Source organism: Tinamus guttatus, unplaced genomic scaffold (genome assembly GCF_059628265.1).
Source record: "Tinamus guttatus ecotype Peru unplaced genomic scaffold, ASM5962826v1 Tinamus_guttatus_pri_ptg000014l, whole genome shotgun sequence".
In the NCBI taxonomy this organism is placed as follows: Eukaryota; Metazoa; Chordata; class Aves; order Tinamiformes; family Tinamidae; genus Tinamus; species Tinamus guttatus.
In genome coordinates, this window is record NW_028288548.1 from 967096 (window position 1) to 987423 (window position 20328).

The 20328-nt window shown below is 58.0% G+C and overlaps 2 protein-coding genes and 1 long non-coding RNA gene across 3 annotated transcripts in view; 2 read left to right on the top strand and 1 right to left on the bottom strand.

Moving 5' to 3' along the window:
- The window catches only part of LOC148596322 (uncharacterized), a 172013-nt gene that overhangs the window by 115940 nt on the left and 35745 nt on the right, over nt 1-20328 (top strand). The window lies entirely within an intron of this gene.
- TMEM200B (transmembrane protein 200B) lies at nt 9293-10621 on the top strand. Its single transcript, XM_088523443.1, has one exon. The coding sequence runs from the start codon at nt 9317-9319 to the stop codon at nt 10619-10621; it is 1305 nt and encodes a 434-aa protein (XP_088379569.1). The 5' UTR covers nt 9293-9316.
- The window catches only part of EPB41 (erythrocyte membrane protein band 4.1), a 35499-nt gene continuing 32784 nt past the window's right edge, over nt 17614-20328 (bottom strand). The window contains exons 20-23 of the mRNA XM_088523496.1: nt 19799-19900; nt 19213-19293; nt 18097-18208; nt 17614-17713 (exon numbers count right to left, since the gene is read on the bottom strand). Of these exons, the coding sequence (XP_088379622.1) occupies nt 18110-18208; nt 19213-19293; nt 19799-19900 (282 nt within the window). The 3' untranslated portion in view covers nt 17614-17713; nt 18097-18109. The remainder of the gene's footprint in view (nt 17714-18096; nt 18209-19212; nt 19294-19798; nt 19901-20328) is intronic.

The window sequence follows — 20328 nt, forward strand, 5'->3', positions numbered from 1 at the left end:
CCCTCCCGCGCTGGGACGCCCAGGGCTGCTCCGGACCCTCCTCCTCCATCCGCAGGATGGTTTCTCTTAGCCCCGGCACCGGGCGCGCTCGTTCCTCTCATCGCCAACGCGCTTGCGCTGCAGCGCGACCCCGCGGGGCGGATTCATTAATTGCCCCGGTCTAAGAGCCTGGAGTGGCAGCGGTTCCCGACGTGGGGCTGCAGCGGAGGCCGAGGCTGGCACTAGGGGACAGGCTGGGCTGCCGGGGAAAGGAGAAAGCGCTGGGTTCAGCCAGCGGGCTTCTTGCTGTGCCTCCCTCCTTGCCTTCTTATGCTTAGAGGGGAAAATTGTTCACCGTGAAAATCCGGACTTTAACCTTCATTGCAGTTCTTAGCGAGGAGACACCCCAGGTAGGAGGGTCACTACCAGGGGCTGGATTTGCCTCCCCAGTGGCCCCAAATCGCCTGTTTCTGACTTGGAGCTCGTCCGCTCGGCCTCGTGCTCGCGAGGGATGCGGAAGGTGGTCGCAAGGGCCAGGGTGGGAGAAGGGACATCCAGAGGCTGCAGGTCCGGAGATGATGCCGAAGGCACCAACCCCTTGTCCCGGCTTGGCCCCTCTGCCCGATCCCAGTCGCATCATGGAAAAAGCTGCCTCCGGCCGAGGTCCCTGGCTCGGGGCCACCGAGATCCCTGGCTCGGGGCCACGGAGCCGCTGGCACCCAAGGAGCAACACGGAGCAGCTCCCGCGGCCGGGCCGGGGCCGTCCCCTTCCTCACAGCCGTGGAGGCTCTTCCTCCCCCCGAATTAATTGCAGCTCCCCTGGAAGCGCCGGGATGAGGAGAGGGATGGGGGACCAAGGGCTGGCGGCAAAGTGACACCGCTACTGCATTTTGGGGCAGGAAAAGGGACTTTTCATCCACCAGAGTCTTCTGCAAGTGCCATCTCTCCTTCCCTTTTAATTTCAGATCCCGGGCGAGAGGGTGCACGATAAAATGCGAGATTAAATGCCTTAATGCCTAAGGATTTGGGATTACTGAGGGCAGCCGGAATGGTCTGAGGCTCCCGATGGATCTTCTGGAAGGGAGGTTTTGAGCAGCGATCCTGCCCTCTGCTCCGGGGAGAGCCGGGTCCGTGGGGACCTGACCCAGGGGAAGGTGGCAAATAATTGTCCCTATCCTGAAATTGCCTCGGCTTCCCGGCCTCGCTGCGGGGTTGGAGGATCTTCCTGCCCTGGGGCTGGAGTCGCTGCTGGTTTATTCATGGCCACTTCCCAGCCAAGAGCTCTAGGAGCTTCTCCGGGCCCTGTGCAGCCCTGGCTCATCAGGTCAAGCAAAGTGAGATATCGTGGCCAAAGGAATGATTTCCTAGAAACAACCAGAATGCCGGATTCCCACCCAGCCTCTCCAACAGGGAAGTCGGTGCCACGATCCTTGCGAGCATCTTCCTCAGGATCTCCTCGCTTGGAGCCCATCAGTTGCCCAAGACCTTACAGCTCGGTTTTGACCTGGAATTGTCTCCCTGCTCATTCCTTCACCTGGAAGATGTTTCCAGGTTGTTTCCTGTATGGAAACCTGTCCCACCTTTTCTGGGACAGGGCTCAAACCCATGCAGAAATACTGCTTTACATGGCAGTGCGGAAGAGATGCTGAAAATCAGAGCAGGAAACTTTGTCACTTAGCTTTAAGCTTTCAAAATACGTTAAATCAGCTCTGCTCCCTTGTTTTGCAAATTCAGTTGACTTTTAGTAATCTGCGAAAACGTTCAGCTTTTCCGATGCATGAGAACGAATGACAGCGCCAGAGCTCAAGGCTTTTCCGAGTTCTTATGGAAAAGCAGGAGATAATTCCTTTTTCCAGGGCAGGTTTTGCATTTGCAGAGCGACTCCTGGCAGATTCTGCAGGACGAGCTCGTGCGCATCCGCTGGGACCACATCAGCCCTTCCCGAGCAGGAGCTCGGCCGACACGTCCCGTGCCTCAGTTTCCCCACGACTAGGGGAGACGGATGGTTCTCCATCCCAAGGCTCCATCCCGGGATTGTGCCATAGGGGACGGACGATTCTCCAGCACAGGGCTCCATCCCGGGACACTGCCGTGGGGGATGCGCTGGAGCGGGGCGATAGGGCCGAGCATGGCTGGTGCCCAGGAGCCCCAGCGCAGGGTCCCGCTCTGAGGAGGACCCTGCTCGGAGCTGCTGTTAGTCAATCACGGCTGCCTGGGGGCATCGCTTTGCGCTCCCGCATCCCCAGATGCCTCCCGGGAAGTGGTCCCAGCACGGATCCCAGGTGGATCCGGCACGGCGGATCCTCTCTCCCAGCTCTGTTAACCGGGAAGGTTTGTGCGGCCGCCGCCAGCGGGTGCCAAGTCCGCGCTCCGGCAGCTGGATGTTCTCCGGAGTGAGTCATCCCCACCCCGAGCTCCAAGCTGCTCCACAACAACATTCCTGCTCTGTGATCCAAGATCCTGGCTGCCATCACGGCTCTCGCTTTCTCCCGCCTCAGTCCCCAGCATTCCTGGTATCCAGGCTCAATCCCGGAGACATCAGAGAGCAGAGGCGGCTTCGGCAGATCCCGAGAGCTGGGGAGAGGCCCCTCGGGCTCCCCTCCTTCCCGAACACCAGCAGGGAGGTGCCCAGCACCAGCAGAATTTTTGTTTCTCTCTTTAAGATGGAGCCAGGACGTGGGTTGTTTTCTTCCACCCTGTCTCGTGCTGTTCCCATCTCTGTGGGAGATGTCTGGAATGCTGCCCGCCCTCTCCTGAAGCGCCGGGAAGCGGCCTGAGCCCACGGCCAGGGAGCACCTCCTGTGCTGGCCCCCGCAGTGCCAGGTAGAGCCCGGGCCGAGGTCACGGCTTCCTCGGAGGCACCAGTTTCCCTGGGATGGCGGCGAGGCCGGAGGGGCCCTGGCCATACCAAGGATGGAGCCCAGCGTGACCCGCCTGCCCGGAGCGGCGCTTCTCCCGCTCCTGTGGCGGGTGCCGGGTGCTGCTTCCCTGCCGGAGATGGGCCAGGAGCAGCGCGTGCCAAGCCCGGAGCAGCCCTTGCCGCTATGGGGCCCAATCGGGATTCACGGTTCCCCTGGGAGAGCGGCAATCCGTTTTGATGCTTCGCATTGACCACAGCCAGGGTTAGGAGGAGGAACGTTGGGACCTCTCTAGGCAGAGACCCCATAAACAGCCTTTCTGCTGCCGAGCGTCGCTGTGATGAGCCCCATCGGGGCTCAGCCTCTGCGGCAGTGCCCAGCCCAGCGTGCCGGGGCTCAGTGCGCTGGGATGTGCGTGGAGGCCGGGTTGAGCTGCCCACATCCGATGCTCGGCGCCGGACGGAGGGGCTGCCGGCATCACCTCCCGCCTGCAAAGGGAGGGAAAGGCCTGGGCTCCCAGCGGCTCCTGCCTTGGGACGCGGCCGGAGGGGAAAGCGCCTCCACAAGGCGCTTCCAGCACTGCCTGCGGGCGCCTGTTAGCAGGGAGGGGAACTTGGGATCGCGTTTATTCCGGAGCAAAAACTCGCCGGCAACTTCCGAGCTGGACGCAAAGGGTGTCGCGGGCCCAGGCGCAGCGGGAGCCGCTTCGTGCAGCGGCCGCACTCGGAGACGCTCCCGGCTCGGCAGAGCCGGAGACGGAGCCGCTGGAGCACCGGGATCTCCGCGTCTGCTCGTGCCCTGCCCTGAGCGACACCCCCCGCGGTCCCGTCCCCAGTCCCGGTCCCCGTCCCCCCCCGCCGCCTCCGCGCGCGGCCCCGCGGGCTCCTCTCGCCGCTGCCCGGCGGGGGGCGGCGGGGCGGGGAGCGGAGCGCGGGGAAGGGCCGGGGAGGGACGGGAAGGGCCGCGGCGCCTCCCGCCCGCCCCGCGCGCTGTCCCGGGCGGCGGCGGCGCGGGGCGCTCGGGGCCGCCGCGCGCGCCGGGCTCCGCCGCTCTCCATGGCCCGCAGCGCCCGCCGGGGCCGGCGGAGGCGGCGCCGCCCCGGCCCCGGCCCCGGTCCCGGCCCCGGTCCCGATCGCGGTCGCGGTCCCGGCGGGAGGCGCTCGGCTCGGCGGCCGCCGGTAAGCGGGGCTGGGGCGGGCGGGGGGCCACGCTCACACTCACGCTCGCACTCACACTCACACTCACGCTCACACTCACGGCCCCGCGGGGGCTGCAACGCCCGCAGCTCCCGGCACTTTTTCCCCTCTTTCCCGGCGTCTCTCGCCCCGTCCGGGCAGCGCGGGGGGGAGCGCGGGGCCCCCTAAGCGGGAGCTGCCGCCGGAGTTTGGGAGCACCGGGCCCTTGGGACGTGCCGAGGTGGCTCTCGGCCGCCCGCCGGGCCTTGCCGGGGCTGGGGGGGGTGGGTCCAGGGGCTTCACATCCTCGTCCCCAGCGCGGAGGCATCTGAGCAGCCGGAGGCGCTCGGAGCAGCCGGAGGGATCGTCCGTACCCGGAGGTGCTTGGTGGCCCAGGGCGAGCGAGGGTCAGCGCCAGGCCCCAAGTGAAGGCTTCGGGCCAAGGGACATCGCTCCGTGGGGCATCACATGCGTGGCCACCGTGGGGGAAGCAAAGACAGGGAGCCTGGGAGCCGCGAGGCAAAAACGCCGGAGCCAGCAGGGCACTGGGCTGGGAACGGGCCGGAGATGCCAGCTCAGGGCGTCCATCCCTCAGCACAGGAGGTGGCTCCTGTTTGTGCAAACTCGCTCCGTGCCTGGGAGCACCCAGGACTTGGCAGCCCCTGGAGTCGACTCCTTTCCTCCCCCCTCCCTGGCGGAGATTTTCAAAGGAGCGGGAGAGAAGGTGCCAAATTCAGGAGGAGTTTGGTCCTAATTCCCTGGAAATCCCAGCCTGCGTGTGTTTATTTTTGCTCTTTCCCTCTTTCCTGACCGTGGAGATTTGCTAGTGAGGAGCTTGGGTGCAGCCCGCGCCTCTGGATACCTCGGCTGCCCTGCACAGCTTCCTGGCGGCAGGAATTTTCCCAGGAAATCCCTCTGTGCTCCCTGCTCCTCCTTCCCCTCCGAGGCAGGAACGCAGCGACATTAGAAAACCCTTCTCAGTTTAAATTTAGACTCCCGCATTATCTCGACTTAGGATTTATTAATTATTTGCATCTGGTTCATATCAAAAAAGTTGAGCAATGCAGATGTCCTGGTTTCGGAATCATCTTGGAGGAGAAACATAAGATTAGCGGCTGTTTCTATTGTCTGGTGGAACAATGAGCCATCGGGAGCAGCGAGGAAACACAACCCGCTTTTAAGGTCCCTGGCGTGAGTTAAGTGACCGTCTAACTTGCTTGATCCTGTAGGGATGGGTGACCGGAGCTCATTTCCCAGCCGGAGAGATTAGTCTAATTAGCAGAGCAAATCTGGGTAAGGCAAGCGCCGCAATTAGCAAGCGGCTGGATGTGCCGCCCGCTCCCTTTGCCCGCGGGGTGCAAAGGATCGGAGCGGGTGGCCCCGATTCGGAGACAGGGCGGTTTGGGGAGGTCAAGGTGAATGGGAGCCCGTTGATCCCGGGATTTTTGGCTGAGCGACAAAGGGGTGGGAAGCGCTGCTGCCCATCAGGTCACTCTGCCCATTGGGGACAATCTAGCCTGTGTTGACCTTGGTGCCTATTTAGATGCCACCAGCTGGGACATGGCATCTAGATAGGCAAAAATGGCAAGTGGCTTCTCCACCCCTTGGCTTGGCACAAGCGAAGGGGCTGTCGCCGGCCATGGAGGGGCTGGTTGTCTCCGGAGCTGCTGCGGGTACAGCTACAGCGTCACAAGAGACCAGCCCGCGTGTAAAGGTCTCATCCATTCTGTCCTCTGATTTGGGAGAAACTGAGGTCTCAGCGGCTGCAAGTCCTCGAGCAGAAGGGAGAAGAACTGGGGCTGTTTCCAGCTGAGGAGCCACCACCGTTTGGTCACCAACAGAAGTGGGGGCATCCCCGGGCACTCGATCTGCAGCAAAACCTGGCATGAAAACATGGTCAAACCTCGGCTGGAAGGAGCTGGAGGCAGATGTTGTCAGTGCCCTGGGGATCAGGCTGGTATCGCCGTGGTGTGACCAGCGGCGGGTGCAAGGGGCAAGCCCGCACGGCGCTTTGCCGCGGGCTGAGCAGTTGCACAAGTTTCCTTCTTGCTGCAAGACCCTGGCTGCTTTGTCATTTTTCCTACTCCTGTCTGGACCCCTTTAATCTGGAGCCAGTTTCGAAGCGCACTCGGGTTATAATGAAGGAAAGAGGGGTTAAAACGCAGCCTGGAGGGCCCCGTCGCGTTGTGCAGCGTCCCCGTAGCTGCCCCTGCGCGGGGGCAGCGCTGGAGGGTGCCTCGAGAGGGGGGTATTTTTAGCCGTCAGACTGTCACTCCCGGTACCTTGCGCTGGTGGGTGGTGGGTTATTATATCCCTCTTCCCTGCCTGAGCGACGGTTTAGGGGAAAATTGCTTGCTCAGGACTTTAACAGCAGCCTAAATCCTGCTTTTTGCAGTGGGTGGCTGGCTCGGGTGTGCGGCAGGCTCCTTTTCCCACTTCTTTCCAAGCCTTTTTTCCAGGCCTGGGCACAGAGAGCTGCCCGGCTGCTCCGGGCAGAGCGGTGGGCGATACGAACAGGAGCCAGGGCTGGATCTTGCCCGTATCGGAGGCAGAAAATCCGCGGGTCCTTCCGGCTCCATCCCTACAGTTCAGGCAAGCGGCTGGCGGAGGGGCTCCAGCAGAAGTGACGTCCTGGGAAGCGCCCGGAAAAGGGCCAGGGGGTTGTCTGAGAATCAGTGTAAACCTGCAGAGCTCTGCATCCCACTCACAGATCAGCCGGGACAGGGTCCAAGGCCAGGATAACTTGGCATCCACATCTGCCCATCCAGCTCTCCCTGCCTTCCCCGGGCCCTAACGTGCCCGGTCCAGCGTTTTGGGATTTAGTGGCACATTTTAGGCAACTCTACCCACGAAGGAGGCGGGAGAGGATGGGGCCTCCGTGGTGGGATGGGGGGATTAGGGGGAATATTTGCGTTAATTTTAATGACAGGCTTATTGCAGGGATTGGGAGCTTAACGTGGGAAGCGGCAGACTGGCAGCTGAGCCGTCATCCGCGCCCTGATGCTGAGGACGTTTCCATTTCCACGCTGCTGATTCTCCCAGGTGCTGGAGGTGTCCAATCCCGGGAAAATGAGGAGGGCGGTTGGGGCCATGGAGGCCGTGGTGGGACCCCTGGCCCTCTTTCCTACTTAGCGCCATTGAGTGAAAATAGCCCGTCAATCCATAAGCATCGGAGTCGGTGAGCTGGGGAGTTTGACGGCAGTGTTGGATTTTTTTTTCCTTTTTTTCTTTTTTTTTTTTTTTTCCAGTGCTTATATAACCCTGGGGAGTCTATTAATAAAAATAATGGTTTTGAACTCCGGGAACAACCGTCTGCAGCGATGAGCAATTAAACACTCAACTTCTGAACGCCCGCGGCTCTCGGGCTCGCAGAGCAGGCGAGAGGCGCGGGGCTGGAGCGGGCGGAGGGCTGGGAGGCAGCAGCGGGATTTGGGCACCGGGCTGGGGACACAGGAGAGGCTCGAGGGGATTCCCTGGTTGCTCGAAGGATCCTGCATGGGTATCCCCCATGCTGGCGAGGCTGAAGGCTGAGCCGGTCCTTGCGAGGGGTTAGTTGTCCTCTGCCCGTCTCACCTCATCCTCCACATCCCTTCCCACCCCGTGCTCGCCGACGACCGGGGAAAGGAGGATCCTGCTGCCCGGAGAGGGAAAATGTTGTTTCAGGCTCTGCTACAGGAGCACGGACCCCATGTGCCAGCACATGGGCCAGGTCGGGAGGCCAGGGAACGGGCAGCGTCCGCCCATGGCACCCGCAGCATCCACAGCATCGGCTGCATCCTCGGCGCAGTCCCTCCTTCCCTTCTGCCACGGCAGTTTTTAATAATCCCCGCTTCCCAGAGTAGCGCTCTTGACCTCATGGAAAAAATACACATCTTCCTGCAGAGCGTGGGAAGAACGGGCACGAGCCAGGTGACCCGCGGGCCAGAGCCGATGGCCCGTGGGGACACGGCGGGGCGATGCCCACGCTGTTAGAGCGGGAACGGCCTCGGGAAGCAGCTGGCGGCCGTGCGGCTCCGCGGGGGGAGCCGGGGGCTTAGGGGAAGCTGAAGGAGATAGGCATGGAATTAGGTTTAAAGAGGCACCGCGGAGGCTTGTGGCCCAAAATAGGACCTGTTGATCTTGCGTGTTCATCACAGCTTCGGGGAAGGGGCCCTATGTGCATCCCGGAGGGGTTCCTATCTTCACCCTCCTGTAAAAGGCATCCAAGAGCCCTCGTAAAATACCTGGGGCTTTGGGATTCTTCTTACTTTTCACTGCCTAAGTTGCCAGCACAGCATTTAAGGGGTTTAATATAACATTTAGCTTGAATCGGAGATGGTAATGAAGAAAAGCTGGGAACGACCTCTAAATAAGGGTATTTGGAGGGGAAAGAAATTCAGCCTTTAGGAAGTGTTAGCTTGCCCCCTCGTTTCCCTTAGAAGCAAAAATGTTTTGCCAAACAAAATAAATCTCAGGTTTTAACTCAAGAGTGACCATCGCATTAGGGTGCTTCTAGAGTGGGGTTTATCCTAACCTTGCCCTTGCACCCTTGCAGTGCAGTATTCTCACCTTGGTCCAAAGAAACTTGTGAAACTGCACCCAGAGGTTTGCTCTTTCTTTCTTTTTTTTTTTTTTGAGGGGGACACTCTTTATTTATTGATTTTATTGATCTTCCTCAGTTGGCTTGCCATGGCTTGAACGCCCTGTGCCAGGAACACACTGTCACCCTGAAACTCATGTCTTTAATAATTCCTTCCTGGGAATGCTAATAACACCTTAAGATGATTAAGCCTGTGAGAAAACCCTTAGTGTCTCGTTTTCCTCCTGTTTGCCGGCTCTTGGTGCTTTGTTCATCTCCGGGAGCAGAATCGGACGGGTCACTGGTCCTGTCTTTGCTGGCCTTGCGTGCCGTTTGCTTTCTAATCACATCCATTTTTTATGGCTTTTAGTCACCGAATCGCAGGGGTTTAGCAGTACGGTGACCTGCTTTGGACCAGGTCCATGCTGCAGTTCTTCTGTCTGACCACATCCCCATCCATCACCCCGTGCGGGGCTTGGGGATGGTCCAGGCAGGCAGGTCTCCAGTGCCGTTGTCGCGGTGGGCATGGTGATCGCGAGTCCTTGCATGGTCAGAGCCTGACCAGCCCTTCTGCATGCATCCTAGGTCTCCGTGACCCATTTCGGACCCTTTACTTTGCTCCCCTGATGCCAACACTGTGCCGGGCATGGACCTCCAGACCTGCTAGTGATGACCCTTCTTCTTCTTTCTCTCCTTCCGTTCTCCCCACTCTCCACGCTGCAGGAAGAGGCGGTGAAGCGGAGGCGATGACTGCCGAGAACGCCGAAGCCAATGGCCCCATGAGGAGCCAGGAGGCTGCGGAGAACAAGGCGCTGGCTGCAGCGGCCCCATCACGGCGCCGCGGGCGCCGCCGGAGGCGCAAGTCCCCGCCAGAGGTGACTGTGAAAGCGCAGCTCCGCATGCGCTCGCCCTCAGGTGTCTTCGTCATGGTGGGCATCTCCGTCGTCTTGGTGGGCATGACGATTGCCGTGGTGGGCTACTGGCCTCACCGGGCCGGGGCTGGCTCGGGGAATGCCAGCAGCCCTGGGGAGGTGAGGAAGGAGGTGGCTCACAATCGCCACTTCCCACATAGCGAGAAGCTCAAACTCATTGGCCCTGTCATCATGGGCATTGGCCTGTTCATCTTCATCTGTGCCAACACCATGCTCTATGAGAACAGGGACATGGAGACCCGCCTGCTCATGCAGAAGGGTCTCTACGGCATGGCCGCGGGCCTCCCTGCAGAGCCCGGTGCCGAGGACAAGTACTGTGAGACGAGGACAAGCCAGGCGGTGCCCGCGGACGGCGTGGAGGGCTGCTACGAGGTGGACCTCGCCTCCCGGGCCTTCCAGATGTGCGCCGGCAGCAAATGGTCCGAGTGCTACAGAGCCAAGCGGCTCCAGACCACAGCCCAGCTCCTGCACCACAATGGCGCGTCGCCCTCTGCCTCTCTCCTCAGCGTCCGCTCGGGCAACTCGGCCGAGGGCAACCTCAACCTTTCCTTCAGCCCCGGGGCCGAGTCCCTCCTTTCCTCTGCTGTCAACACCCTGGCGCTGCCTGTGATCAAGCTCAACAACCGTCTGCTGGCGGCGGCGCCCGTAGCCCTGGCAGCTGGCGGGGCGGCGGAGGGGAGCCCGGCTGAGCCCACCGCCGAGGCGCAGAGGCCATCTTGGGCCCTCCTCTCCCACAGCAGCAGCACATTGCCAAGAGGGCAGGAGCACCAGGACAACCATGTTGTCATCAGCATGGAGGGCGTCTGCCCCGTCACCCCCACTGTGGAGACACCCCTTCCCTCTCAGGATACCGAGGAGGAGCTCAGCTCGGACCCGCAGCTCCACAACCCAGGACACTCCAAGTCCCTGGACCTGGGCCGGCCTGGGGTGCTGCTGGTGGCTCCCATCAAAGACCGCAAAAACCGGAGCTGGCCTCGGCTCGATCACCTCAGCCTGGTGGCTTATGCCAAACTGGGGAACACGGGCGAGTCCTCAGACATGCTGCTAGAGCAGCGAGGCAGGCAGGAGGCCAGGCCCGGCTCATGGGAGGTGGGAACGGAGCGGGGCTCGCGGGTCTGACCGCCGACACCGGCTTCCTCCCGCCTGCCCTCCTGCCCGCATCCCTTTGGGGACGGGGTTGGGGTGGCTCTTCCTTCAAGTGGATGTTGCAGTGCTGGAGGGAGGTCCCAACTCGCAAGACTCCACACAAGGGGGATGTCCCTGTCTCCCCAGAGGCTGCCCATTCCTTGACCGGGTCCTCGGTGGATGCCCTCGGCCTTGCCTTACTAGCCCTGGTCCCAGTGTCTTTCATGGAAGAAACCTCACTTGAACCTGACCCCGAGCTGAGACGGGGACCAGGGCGAGGGATGTCCTGGTGGCCCTGATGGCACTTTATTTCAGTGGGGCCAAAGTGGGTGGTGGGGAGGCTTGAGGTGGGCCCCCTCACACAGCCTACCGCCAAATTTGCTTGCCCAGAGCACGTGAGCCTGATGGGGCTATTAAATGTTATCTGAATGCCACAAGGTACGACTTGGCTTGTAGTTCTGCCTTAAGGCTGCTCGGGATGGGGAGTTGTGCCAAGAGCAGCTGGTTTCCATGCATGTTGCCACCAGAAAGTCGCTTTTCTGGAGGTCGCTTTGCTGCTGGTGGGATCCCAGGAATAAGCACAAGGTTGAGAACAGTGAGGCCTCCGTTTGCTGTGATCAGACACATTGCCCAAGCTTTGTCTAACACAAGGACGCCAGCGCAATGTCCCTGCTTGCGTTGGCTCGCTGGAGTGTCTCCCAGTGACTGCCAGCTCTGAATTTAGCCTGGAAGCACATGGAAATGTGTGCGTTAAAGATGGATGTGGAGAGGTGTTTTTTTTTTCCTTTCCTGGAGAAAAGCCATGATTTAATTGTGACCGATTTCCAACCCTTGAAAAAAAGTTTCTCCTCTCTTTAAAGTGTCTATATTGGTCTCAGATCCAGGTAAAAATCTGTCGTGCCCCTAGCTTGCAAAGCCACTGTGCCCCGTAAAGTCCTTATTGAGAAGGCAAGAAGGTCAGTGTGGGTTACGTTTCCATAAAGACCTCTTTGGGGAGCATAGTTCGGGGTGCGAGCATTCGTCACGGGTCAAGTGACACCATCTTCTAGTGCCTGTTGCCCAGGGAGGGACAGAGATTGGTGCTGCCCGGCACAGCAGTGTTATCAAGACACATCACTTGGTCTTAAGCGTCATGGTTTAAGGAGAGCCCCAGCTACAGCTCCTGGCATGTGGGCACAGCTGGTTTTCCTCTGCTCGTTGACCGTCGCCTTGGCTCGCACGCTACACACCCTTCACCCTTTCCCTTCCTGCTTTTCCCAGTTCGGCTAAGCAGAACCTGAACCAGAGCCCTAGGTTTTGTAGCTCTCCAAGGCCCAGCTGCCTCCATCCGGGTTCAGGTTGGGAAGATAACCCAGAGGTCTCAGCTCTTTCCAGAGAGCTGGAGCTGCTTGTGAAGTGTAGTCAATGGGTAAGGGCACTACCTGACCCCTCTCTGCACACCTGGAGGAGCAGCTGGGCACTGGTGAGCACAAGGCTTGTTCTTGCTGGGGAGATGCAGGTGGGCACACAGCCTGCTGCTCAGCGACTGGCAGCTCTGGGGAGCCTGTCACCTGGGGCCACCGCAGCTGAAGGGACTTGAGTTTCCTTCCTGCTCTTCCTCGCTACATCTTAGGGCTTAGGAAGGTGCCACTGTCCCCATGAGTCACCACAGAGCAGGTCATGTCTCTTGGTATCCTGCACTTCTCCAGCAAGGTGCCTGTGAGAAGCTGGTCCCTGGGATGCTCAGGTTGGGCACTGTGTGCAGGTGTGTCATGGACTGAGGACCTGCTTGGGGCTGTGCATCAGAGGGACAACCTGTCCCCTCCCCAGGTCCTTGCTCTTGTGTAGCACTCATGTCACCGAAGTCCCCCTTAGTGAAGAGCATCTGCCCGCAGAGCAAGGCCCACAGGAGCCCTTTACGGGGACATAACCGGGTTAGATGCCCCAAGAGCCTCCCTGGCCTCAGGCTTGGCTTGTGCCTTGACATACTGCCAAGTGAGAAACTTCTCTTCGAATAAACAGGGCGAGCGCTCCTTGGGGTTGCGGGTGCAGTGGGGACGCGCTACTTACCGTGTCCTGCAGCGCTCCGAGAAACGCTGAAGTGCCGAGTAGGAAAGTCTGGGGGATGTTTAAGTAAACTTCCCCGTTTAGCTTCTAGGAGAGCAGAGGCGCTGGCTCCTTGTGGGCCGGCTGTGTCCTGCCGCAGGGCATCTTCCCAGCCAGCGTTTCGCCGAGTCCGGGTGCTCCAGCCGGGACACCCGCGGGAGTCGCAGCCAGGGCACGGAGCCGGGGCTGCTCCCCGGCCTCCCCAGCCCTCGGTCATTACTGCTCTTGGCTCCGTCACTGGGAAGTCGGATTCAAAAGCCCACAAGAAACAAAAGTGCTCTGCACTGTTTTTAGAAGAATCAGTGTTTTCCACAACATGTTTTCCTCAAGTTTGACAACTTGGCATGTTTCTTTTTTTTCCTTTTTTTCCATTGCATTTCTACCCTGTCTCTCAAACAGGAACAGGAGCTGCTGTGCCGTTTCCCAGGGCCGATGCAGCGAGCGTCTTCAACAAGACCAGAGCGTTTTGCAGGGGGAAAGTCCTGTCACATCCAGCAGCACATCCCGGGGCCAAACCTGCCTCCTCCATGCAAATCCCCCCTTTTCCTGGCATAAAAGGCGATGCCAAACCTTGCACAGTGCCACTTTTCTCCCTCATCCTGCTCAGGAAGCAGCCCAGGCCCAGGGCAGTTTGCACTTGATTGCAGCAAGGTTGCAGCTTGACATCGACCCCGCAGCAGAATGGGGATTTTTTTTGGCCATCTGTCTATGCTGGAGGATAGAAAATGTCCCTCTCTGCTGACACCCAGCATCCAAAGGTCCAAACTGGCCACATGGAGCGAGAGGGAAAAGAATGGAGCGAGAGGGAAAAAACGCTTTGTTTTTGGGAACCACATGGGGAAAGCAGCAAAGGGCAGCAGCGAGGGGCACGAAGCTCCCCAGACGCCCGGGCAAAGCTGTGAATCTCCGTGCACGGGCGCTGTGCCGGGCGGGATGGAGCCGCTGCTCGAGGGGCAGAGATCCAAAGCGCTCCCTGTGCCGGCGCGCGAGCCAAGGCGGCCGCGCGCCGCCGGAACAGCCTGTCTTTGCCCCGGAGGTCGGGGCGCTTGGCCTGCGTTGCCGCCGCTGATTAAATGTTGTCAGCGCTGTAGATGTACCTTGTTCTTCTCCAGCGGAGCTGCCAGCCCCGGAGGGTGACGTGGGGAGGCCTGGCAGAGGCGACGCATCGTGCTCGGTGTGGCCGGCTGGGAAAAATGGATCCAGCGGAGCCTTTTCCCAGTGCTGTGGTTTTGGAGGCGGAAAAGGGAAGGGGGTCTCGGTCCCGGCTCGGAGGTGGCAGTTGGTCCCGCTGGGGCCGGCTCATTGCCGCGAGCGCCGGGCCAGGGCGCTGGTGCTGCTGAGGGCGGGATGCTCTGCGGGTGGCACAGGGGACGCAGGGCACGTTTGGGGCATCTCCGTGCGCAGCCCGCGGATCCCACGCCCCCATCCCTCTGCTCCGACGGAGCCGGGACTCATGTGCCTTGAATACGGCCACTAAATAAATCCTGCGCTTCCCGACACGGGTGCTTTGGGGCAGCTTCTCCCCAGTGGGTTGGTGGCCAGCATGGAATGAGAGGCTTTTGAGCCAGGACGATGGGTTTTATTTGAAAATTTATTGGAAAAATGCAATACAGGAAGCAATACAGAACACTTATGTCTGTCTAACTGCTACAGCAACTTTCCCTTTGCTTTGCTATGGAAGTCCAAAAGACCAGCTCCCGCCGCTCGCTAATCGGTCTATAAAGATTTGCCAATTCTTCTGTCTTGAAAAGTTCCTATTTTTATAAAGAGTGGAAACGGCTAACCTAGACAGATCACAATTGCCTTAAAAATTTTTTACAAAGCTCCTTCGTATTCTCACCTAAAAAAAACTTTTTTTTTTTTTTTTAAATTAAATACAAGTTGAATCTCTAAGGTCGGGGCCACTACCACCTCCTAAGGGCATTGTACAGTTAGGAAATCGGCAAACCACAGTTTATGGAAAGCAGAAACCAGCCCGTCCCTCGCTAACGCAGCGCTGATGCTCGGCGCTTCCTGCACCACGAGCTCCTTGCCTCCCTCTCTATAAAAACATTCATTCATATATAAATAGCTTCCATATAATGTCTATTATACAATCGAGAGAGTCTCTAGGTGAATTTGTGGACTGGGAAGAGCTGGGAACATTCATATAAATAGACCTTTAGAGTCGCTTTGCCTCCAGGAATAGGTAACGCGCTGGGAGCCGGGTTTGGGCAGGAGGGAGGGCGCGGGCGGGTGCAGGAAGCTACGTAGGGGCTTGGAGGCTGGTGCTGCAGGAAGCTCTTCCATCTTCTTCCCAGGCTGCCGCGTGTTTTTCCAGCTCCGCGTACGCAGCCCTGGCTGCCGGAGAGGCTCCGGAAGGCTGGAAATCCCTCCTGTGCGGGCGGATGTGGGGAAAGCTACGGGATGGGGAGGAATCGCCCCAGGGAGCGACTGCGCTCTGAGTTGCTTAAATAAAAGCAAGAAATGAAGCGAGACATGGAGATGGTCATCCAAAATCCAGCCGAAAAAGTAATAGATATTAGGATTACGTTATTCTAGGACCCCTTAAGAAGGAACCAACTCTCAGGCCAACAGGCTTCCGAGCCCTAGGACATTTATGTATCTGCTGAGGGAGATGTTTGGCTCTTTCCAACGCACTCGGTCCCTGGGATACCCGAGGGCACTGGGAGCATCGCGCTACGGGAGCATCGCGCTCCCCTCCGTCTCGGGGCTACCAAGCACCTCTAAGTGCTACGGAGAAACTTAATACATCACATTAGGGCAATGATCTGCTACGGGTAAAATAAATCCTCCGAAACAACCGCTCTGCAGGCCCGCCTTCAGCTGGATCAGCTGCTACAGGGCGAGAACACAAGGAAGAAGCAAGTGGCAAAAAATAACGGCGGGCGCAGGAGGTCACGGGGCAGGTGCCCGGCGCGACGGTCGGTTAAGGCAAGCGCCACCCGAGGAGGCCCAAGGCGGCGAGCGGAGGCTCCCGCGCGCTAGGGATCGGCCGAGGGGAGGGAAGGGCTCTTGGGACGTAGCTGGGGCACCTGAGCTCTGCCCTGATGCCAAGAAGCAGCCCGGGATGCCGAGGATGCGCCTGCCAGGAGCTGGCGCCCACCGGAGCCGTGCGGAGAACCAAGGGCGGCAGCTCCAGCGGCTTCTCGGCGTCTCCAGCCAGCACCGACTGCCTCGTGGAAATCACACCCGCATCGCAGAGGCTGCGCAAGCCCTACTCTAAGTCAGAGACTGTTGACGGCTAAAGTGCCGGTGCCCATGGCCGGAGCTGAGCCCGGCGGGCTCCGGAACACGCTACCCACACCTAAAAACTCGCAGAAAACTCCTAGTGCCGCCTGCCCGGTGCCCTGGAGGGCTCCGCCGGCCGCCTGCGTGTCACACCAGGACAAACCACAGCCCAAAGCCCTGCTGGGGTGTCCCCAGGGGCCTGCGCAGACTCTCAACACAGCTATTATTTTTTTTTTAAAAAAAGGAACCCCAAAGAAACAAAAAATAAAGCGCAACCTGCTGGGAGGAGAAACCAGGACACGAGCAGAACTCCAGCAGCAGCAGCGAGGAAGAGGAGGAGGAGCAGGAGAACCCAAGTCACGATGCAATGGGGAAAATGGGTGAGTTTTAGGGTCCTCTCCACCCAGCTGCAGGTTCCTCTTCAAAGATGCTTGAAAAGTGATTGCAAGAGGAAGCCATAAACTTGCAGACACTCCAGTCGCTGCAATTGCACAAGCAAGTGGTGCATGAGGTGCTGTTAAAAAGTCGTTTTTAGGTGGTCTGGAAGCTAAGCCTGAAGCTGCAGCTGCTCCAGCCCTGGTCTTTCATCCCAGCGTGGTGGCCACCAAGCCAAAACAGGCAGCAAGGAGCCGAGTCCATCGCGGCGAGCAGAACCCGCCACCGACCATGGCCTCGCACCGGCCGCCCCGGAGCGGCCTCCACGTCCCCAAGGGACTGTCTAAAGGGGCTCTACACTAAAGCAGAGTAGGTTGCAACACCTTTGTCCTGATATGTGGGTAACGTGTTCAGCTTTAAATAGCACTGAGAGGAAGGAGGGGGGGAAAAAGGGACTTAAAAAACCTTATTTAAAAACCAAGAACACAAACAAGTGGAAAAACTATGACACTGAAAAAAAAACAGTAACTGTGAATGCTGCATAAGCCTTAATAGCATCCAGAGTCAACACATCTCAAACACACACTTCTAAGGGTGCTTTAACTTAATGGCATCTAGGAAACACGAGCGGGGAGGGAGCAGAGCTGCGCGGAGGAGGGCGAGGGCCCCGAGCACAGCTCTCTTAAAGCTCTACAATTCACAGTATCAGATACTCGAAGCAACTTCCAGTAGTCCTTAAACCTAAGTCAACTACGGAGATGGGGGGATACTCTTGGGCCACCCAACCCTACTGCGATCAAACAGCGCCAGGCCGAAACCCCGAGGAAATTCAGCCTGCGGGAGGTGCCCCCGGAGCCGCCAGGGTCCTAAAACAAGCGAGGGGCAAAAAACGCGGCACAAACTCAAGGCTGACTCTTTAAAACGTCTCTGCTGGCAGAAGGACCCGGCGGTCGTGCAACGTCCGCGCTCCGCGCGCGTGTGCGGGCGGCCGCGCTCCGCTGCGCCTAACGAGGTGGGGGGAAAGACTTAAAAAAGGAGAAAAAATCCAACGCTTTAGAGCCCTCCTGTAGCTGTGGAGGCTATTGCGGGAGAGGGAATGCAAAATTGAAAACCTGTAAAAAATGTTCAGTACAGTTAGAAATATGGCATACTGTTTGTCACAATATATATAGATATAAAAAAACAACAAAAAACTATATCCAAGAGGATCCATTGGAGTCTGGAAAATCCCAAGTAAAATGTCAAAGCGCGACTCCCACTACGTGATATGACTGTTCTGACTGTGCAGCGTCTGCGCGCACGCCCGGTAAGGTTGAGGTCTTTGTGCTCCAGGTAGTTTCTTGTAGGTTTGCTGGGTTTCTTTCCCCGCCGTGCTCTGTCTGGAAGGAACATGTCCTGGAGAGAGAGGAAGAGGCCACGCTATAAGCACTGACCTTCAATGAAGGAGAGGAAACTGCTTCCCTTATCCTCAGCATCATCTGAAAAATGGAAAGGGAAGACGAGCTTTGGGTTCTGGCACACAGGACCCGAGGCTCGGAGCTGCTGTCCTAACTCAAACACTCTTCCTTTCCCTAAAGGGCCAGTTTCCAGCCTAAGATCCAAGTGTTGCAAGTCCTCAGACCGTTGGACCAAGTGTCACCTTGAATTAGGTGTGGAGGCCCCTTGATTTAACAGAGGGTTAAAGCCCCAGCCCGCAGAGCGGCCTTTTCTTCCACCCCCACACGTGAACCAGCCCGCGCCGAGGCGAGTCCCGCTCCGGGCGCCGCGTCGCTCCCTACTCACGCAGCCCGGCTACTCCTCGGCGATCTCCGTCTCCTGGTGCACGACCACCTTGGTCACCGACATGTCCGGGTGCTGCTCCTTGGCTGCCTTGATGGCCTGCGCGAGGACCTGCAAAGAGCCCGTCTGAGAGCCGGTGCCAGGAGGGGCCTCCCTGGGCCCAGGGCAGAGCAAAGGCCAAGGGCAACGGCTGCAGCTGCAGGGAAGCAGAGGGTCCCCCCTAAGGAGCAGAGAGCTCCTCGGAGCTCAGAGCAAAAATCAAAAGATGGATGAGAGCAATTAGGCTTGTGCAGCGTGAGGAGACCCTGCTCTTTGCTCCCGCAAGTGTGGCAAGCACATTCCAAACGTCTTCTCAGACATTTTCCATCAGAATTAATAAGGCAGCTTTCCTCTCACAAATAAACCCCAGGCACATGATGGCCACGACTAAAATGAAATTCGCAGTAGGATTCTCCAATGACAAAACCATCCCTTCCAGCACACAAGCTAGAGGCCAGAGAGGCTGACTCATCGGAAAGGTTTTCACATAAAAGCTGTGGGACTCGCTGCAGGGCCCTCCTTTCTGCCCTCCTGGTATATGCTGGCTGTGCTGAGTGGTAGGAAATGATTTCTGGCATGATAGTGCAGCAACACTGCTTCACAGTTAATTGCAGGTCATCCAGATGTCAGCAAATACTTTTATATCTTTTTTTTTTGCATATTTTTCAAAAATTGGATTTGTCCAAGCCAATTCTGGAATCCAGACTTTGTTGCTAATACTAGTGTCAGGAGAGAATTAAGCTACTCTGGCCCAGCTATACAGCTGCACACTGTGAAAAGGGAATTTACTACTGAAATCCATTAGGCACTTGCAGGTTGAAAAGTCACAGAAAATTAGTAGTATGTAACCAATATAACTGCCCTGCCACTTCTTTTAGACATAAACCTACACCGAAGCTGACTACCATCTGCAGATGAAACATCAGCAGTGAACAGAATCACACTTTCCATAAAAGCAGGAGGTTTTCCTTCTAGCCCAACAGAATTCCCTAGGCCGTTTTCCGATCGCATCTCCGTCGGGGCTGCTGCCTGGGACAGGTCCAGGGGGCTCTTTTGGGCAGGACCCAAACGCTCACCTGGTCGTGGTCGACATCCGCATCCCCCGTGATGACAATCCGCTTCTCAATCCGCGTCTCCGAAATGCCTCCTTTCACAGTCTGGGCAAAGGGGAAAGTGATGTTGGTCTTAATTCACCATGGGCAAATCTGGGCCCTTCTGGCTTTATTTCCATTACAAACTACTTCATTTTGAAGGTTATGGGACTTCAGCTTCCTTCTATTGCTTGGCTTGACCTCCCACCTCCCCCAGGCCATTCTGTACACACGGGGGAATCATTTTGAGAGCAAACCCGTAACCACATTTGCTAATTACCACACCTTGATGGGCAAAAATTAGAGAACTAAAGATTATATTATAATCCTGAACGAAATCACACTTCTAGTTCACATGCAACCTTGGATTTCTCTTTCAGACTAAAACAACTATTTGGGAGCAGGCCCTAGACTCTGTGCTAGGCCAAGGTGAAGCTGCAGCAATGGGGATTTCCAAGGGCCACCTTGGAAATGGCTTCAGAATAGCCAAGAAAGGTTAAGAAGCAGGAGGGGAATCAGCCATCCCAGCGCCTCCGCACGGGGCAGAGCGCCGGCCCGAGCGCGGCGGCACCTTGGTGATCTGCGTGGTCGTGGTGCTGCTCGTGGTTTCGGAGGTGATGGTCTGAGCCGTCAGCAGGATGCCGGGGTCCAGGTCTCCGTTGCCGCCATCCGTCTGCGCGAGAGACAAAATGCGGCCCTCAATCTCCGTACGCAGCGCGGACGGGAGCGGGTAAACGGGATCAGTGCCGCGTTCTCCTCCGGGTTACGGTTAGGAAGTTTTTGAGCACATTAAGAGCACAGTTTGGGCACCCGCTTGCTGAGGACGGATGATCCTTCAGGCATCCGAGCGAGCTGGATCCTCCCAAGGAGCCCGCGCAAGGCTCGCGCCGGCTCCGTGAAACCCTGCTTTCCAGCCCTGCTTTATGCAAATTCTCCAATACGTAAATAAAACTTGATTCTAGATCAAAGATTAATTTTAACCTCAGCAATGAGACCTTACCTGCACATGTCAGTACTGCTCCACTATAACATTTTAATTTATAGCTGCAAGCCAGGTTAACATTGCATGGTTGAATCCATATCCCCAAGCTACCAGTAGCT

Excerpts from the sequence above, each read along its gene's own strand:
- TMEM200B (XM_088523443.1), top strand. The coding sequence starts at position 9,317 with ATGACTGCCGAGAACGCCGAAGCCAATGGCCCCATGAGGAGCCAGGAG.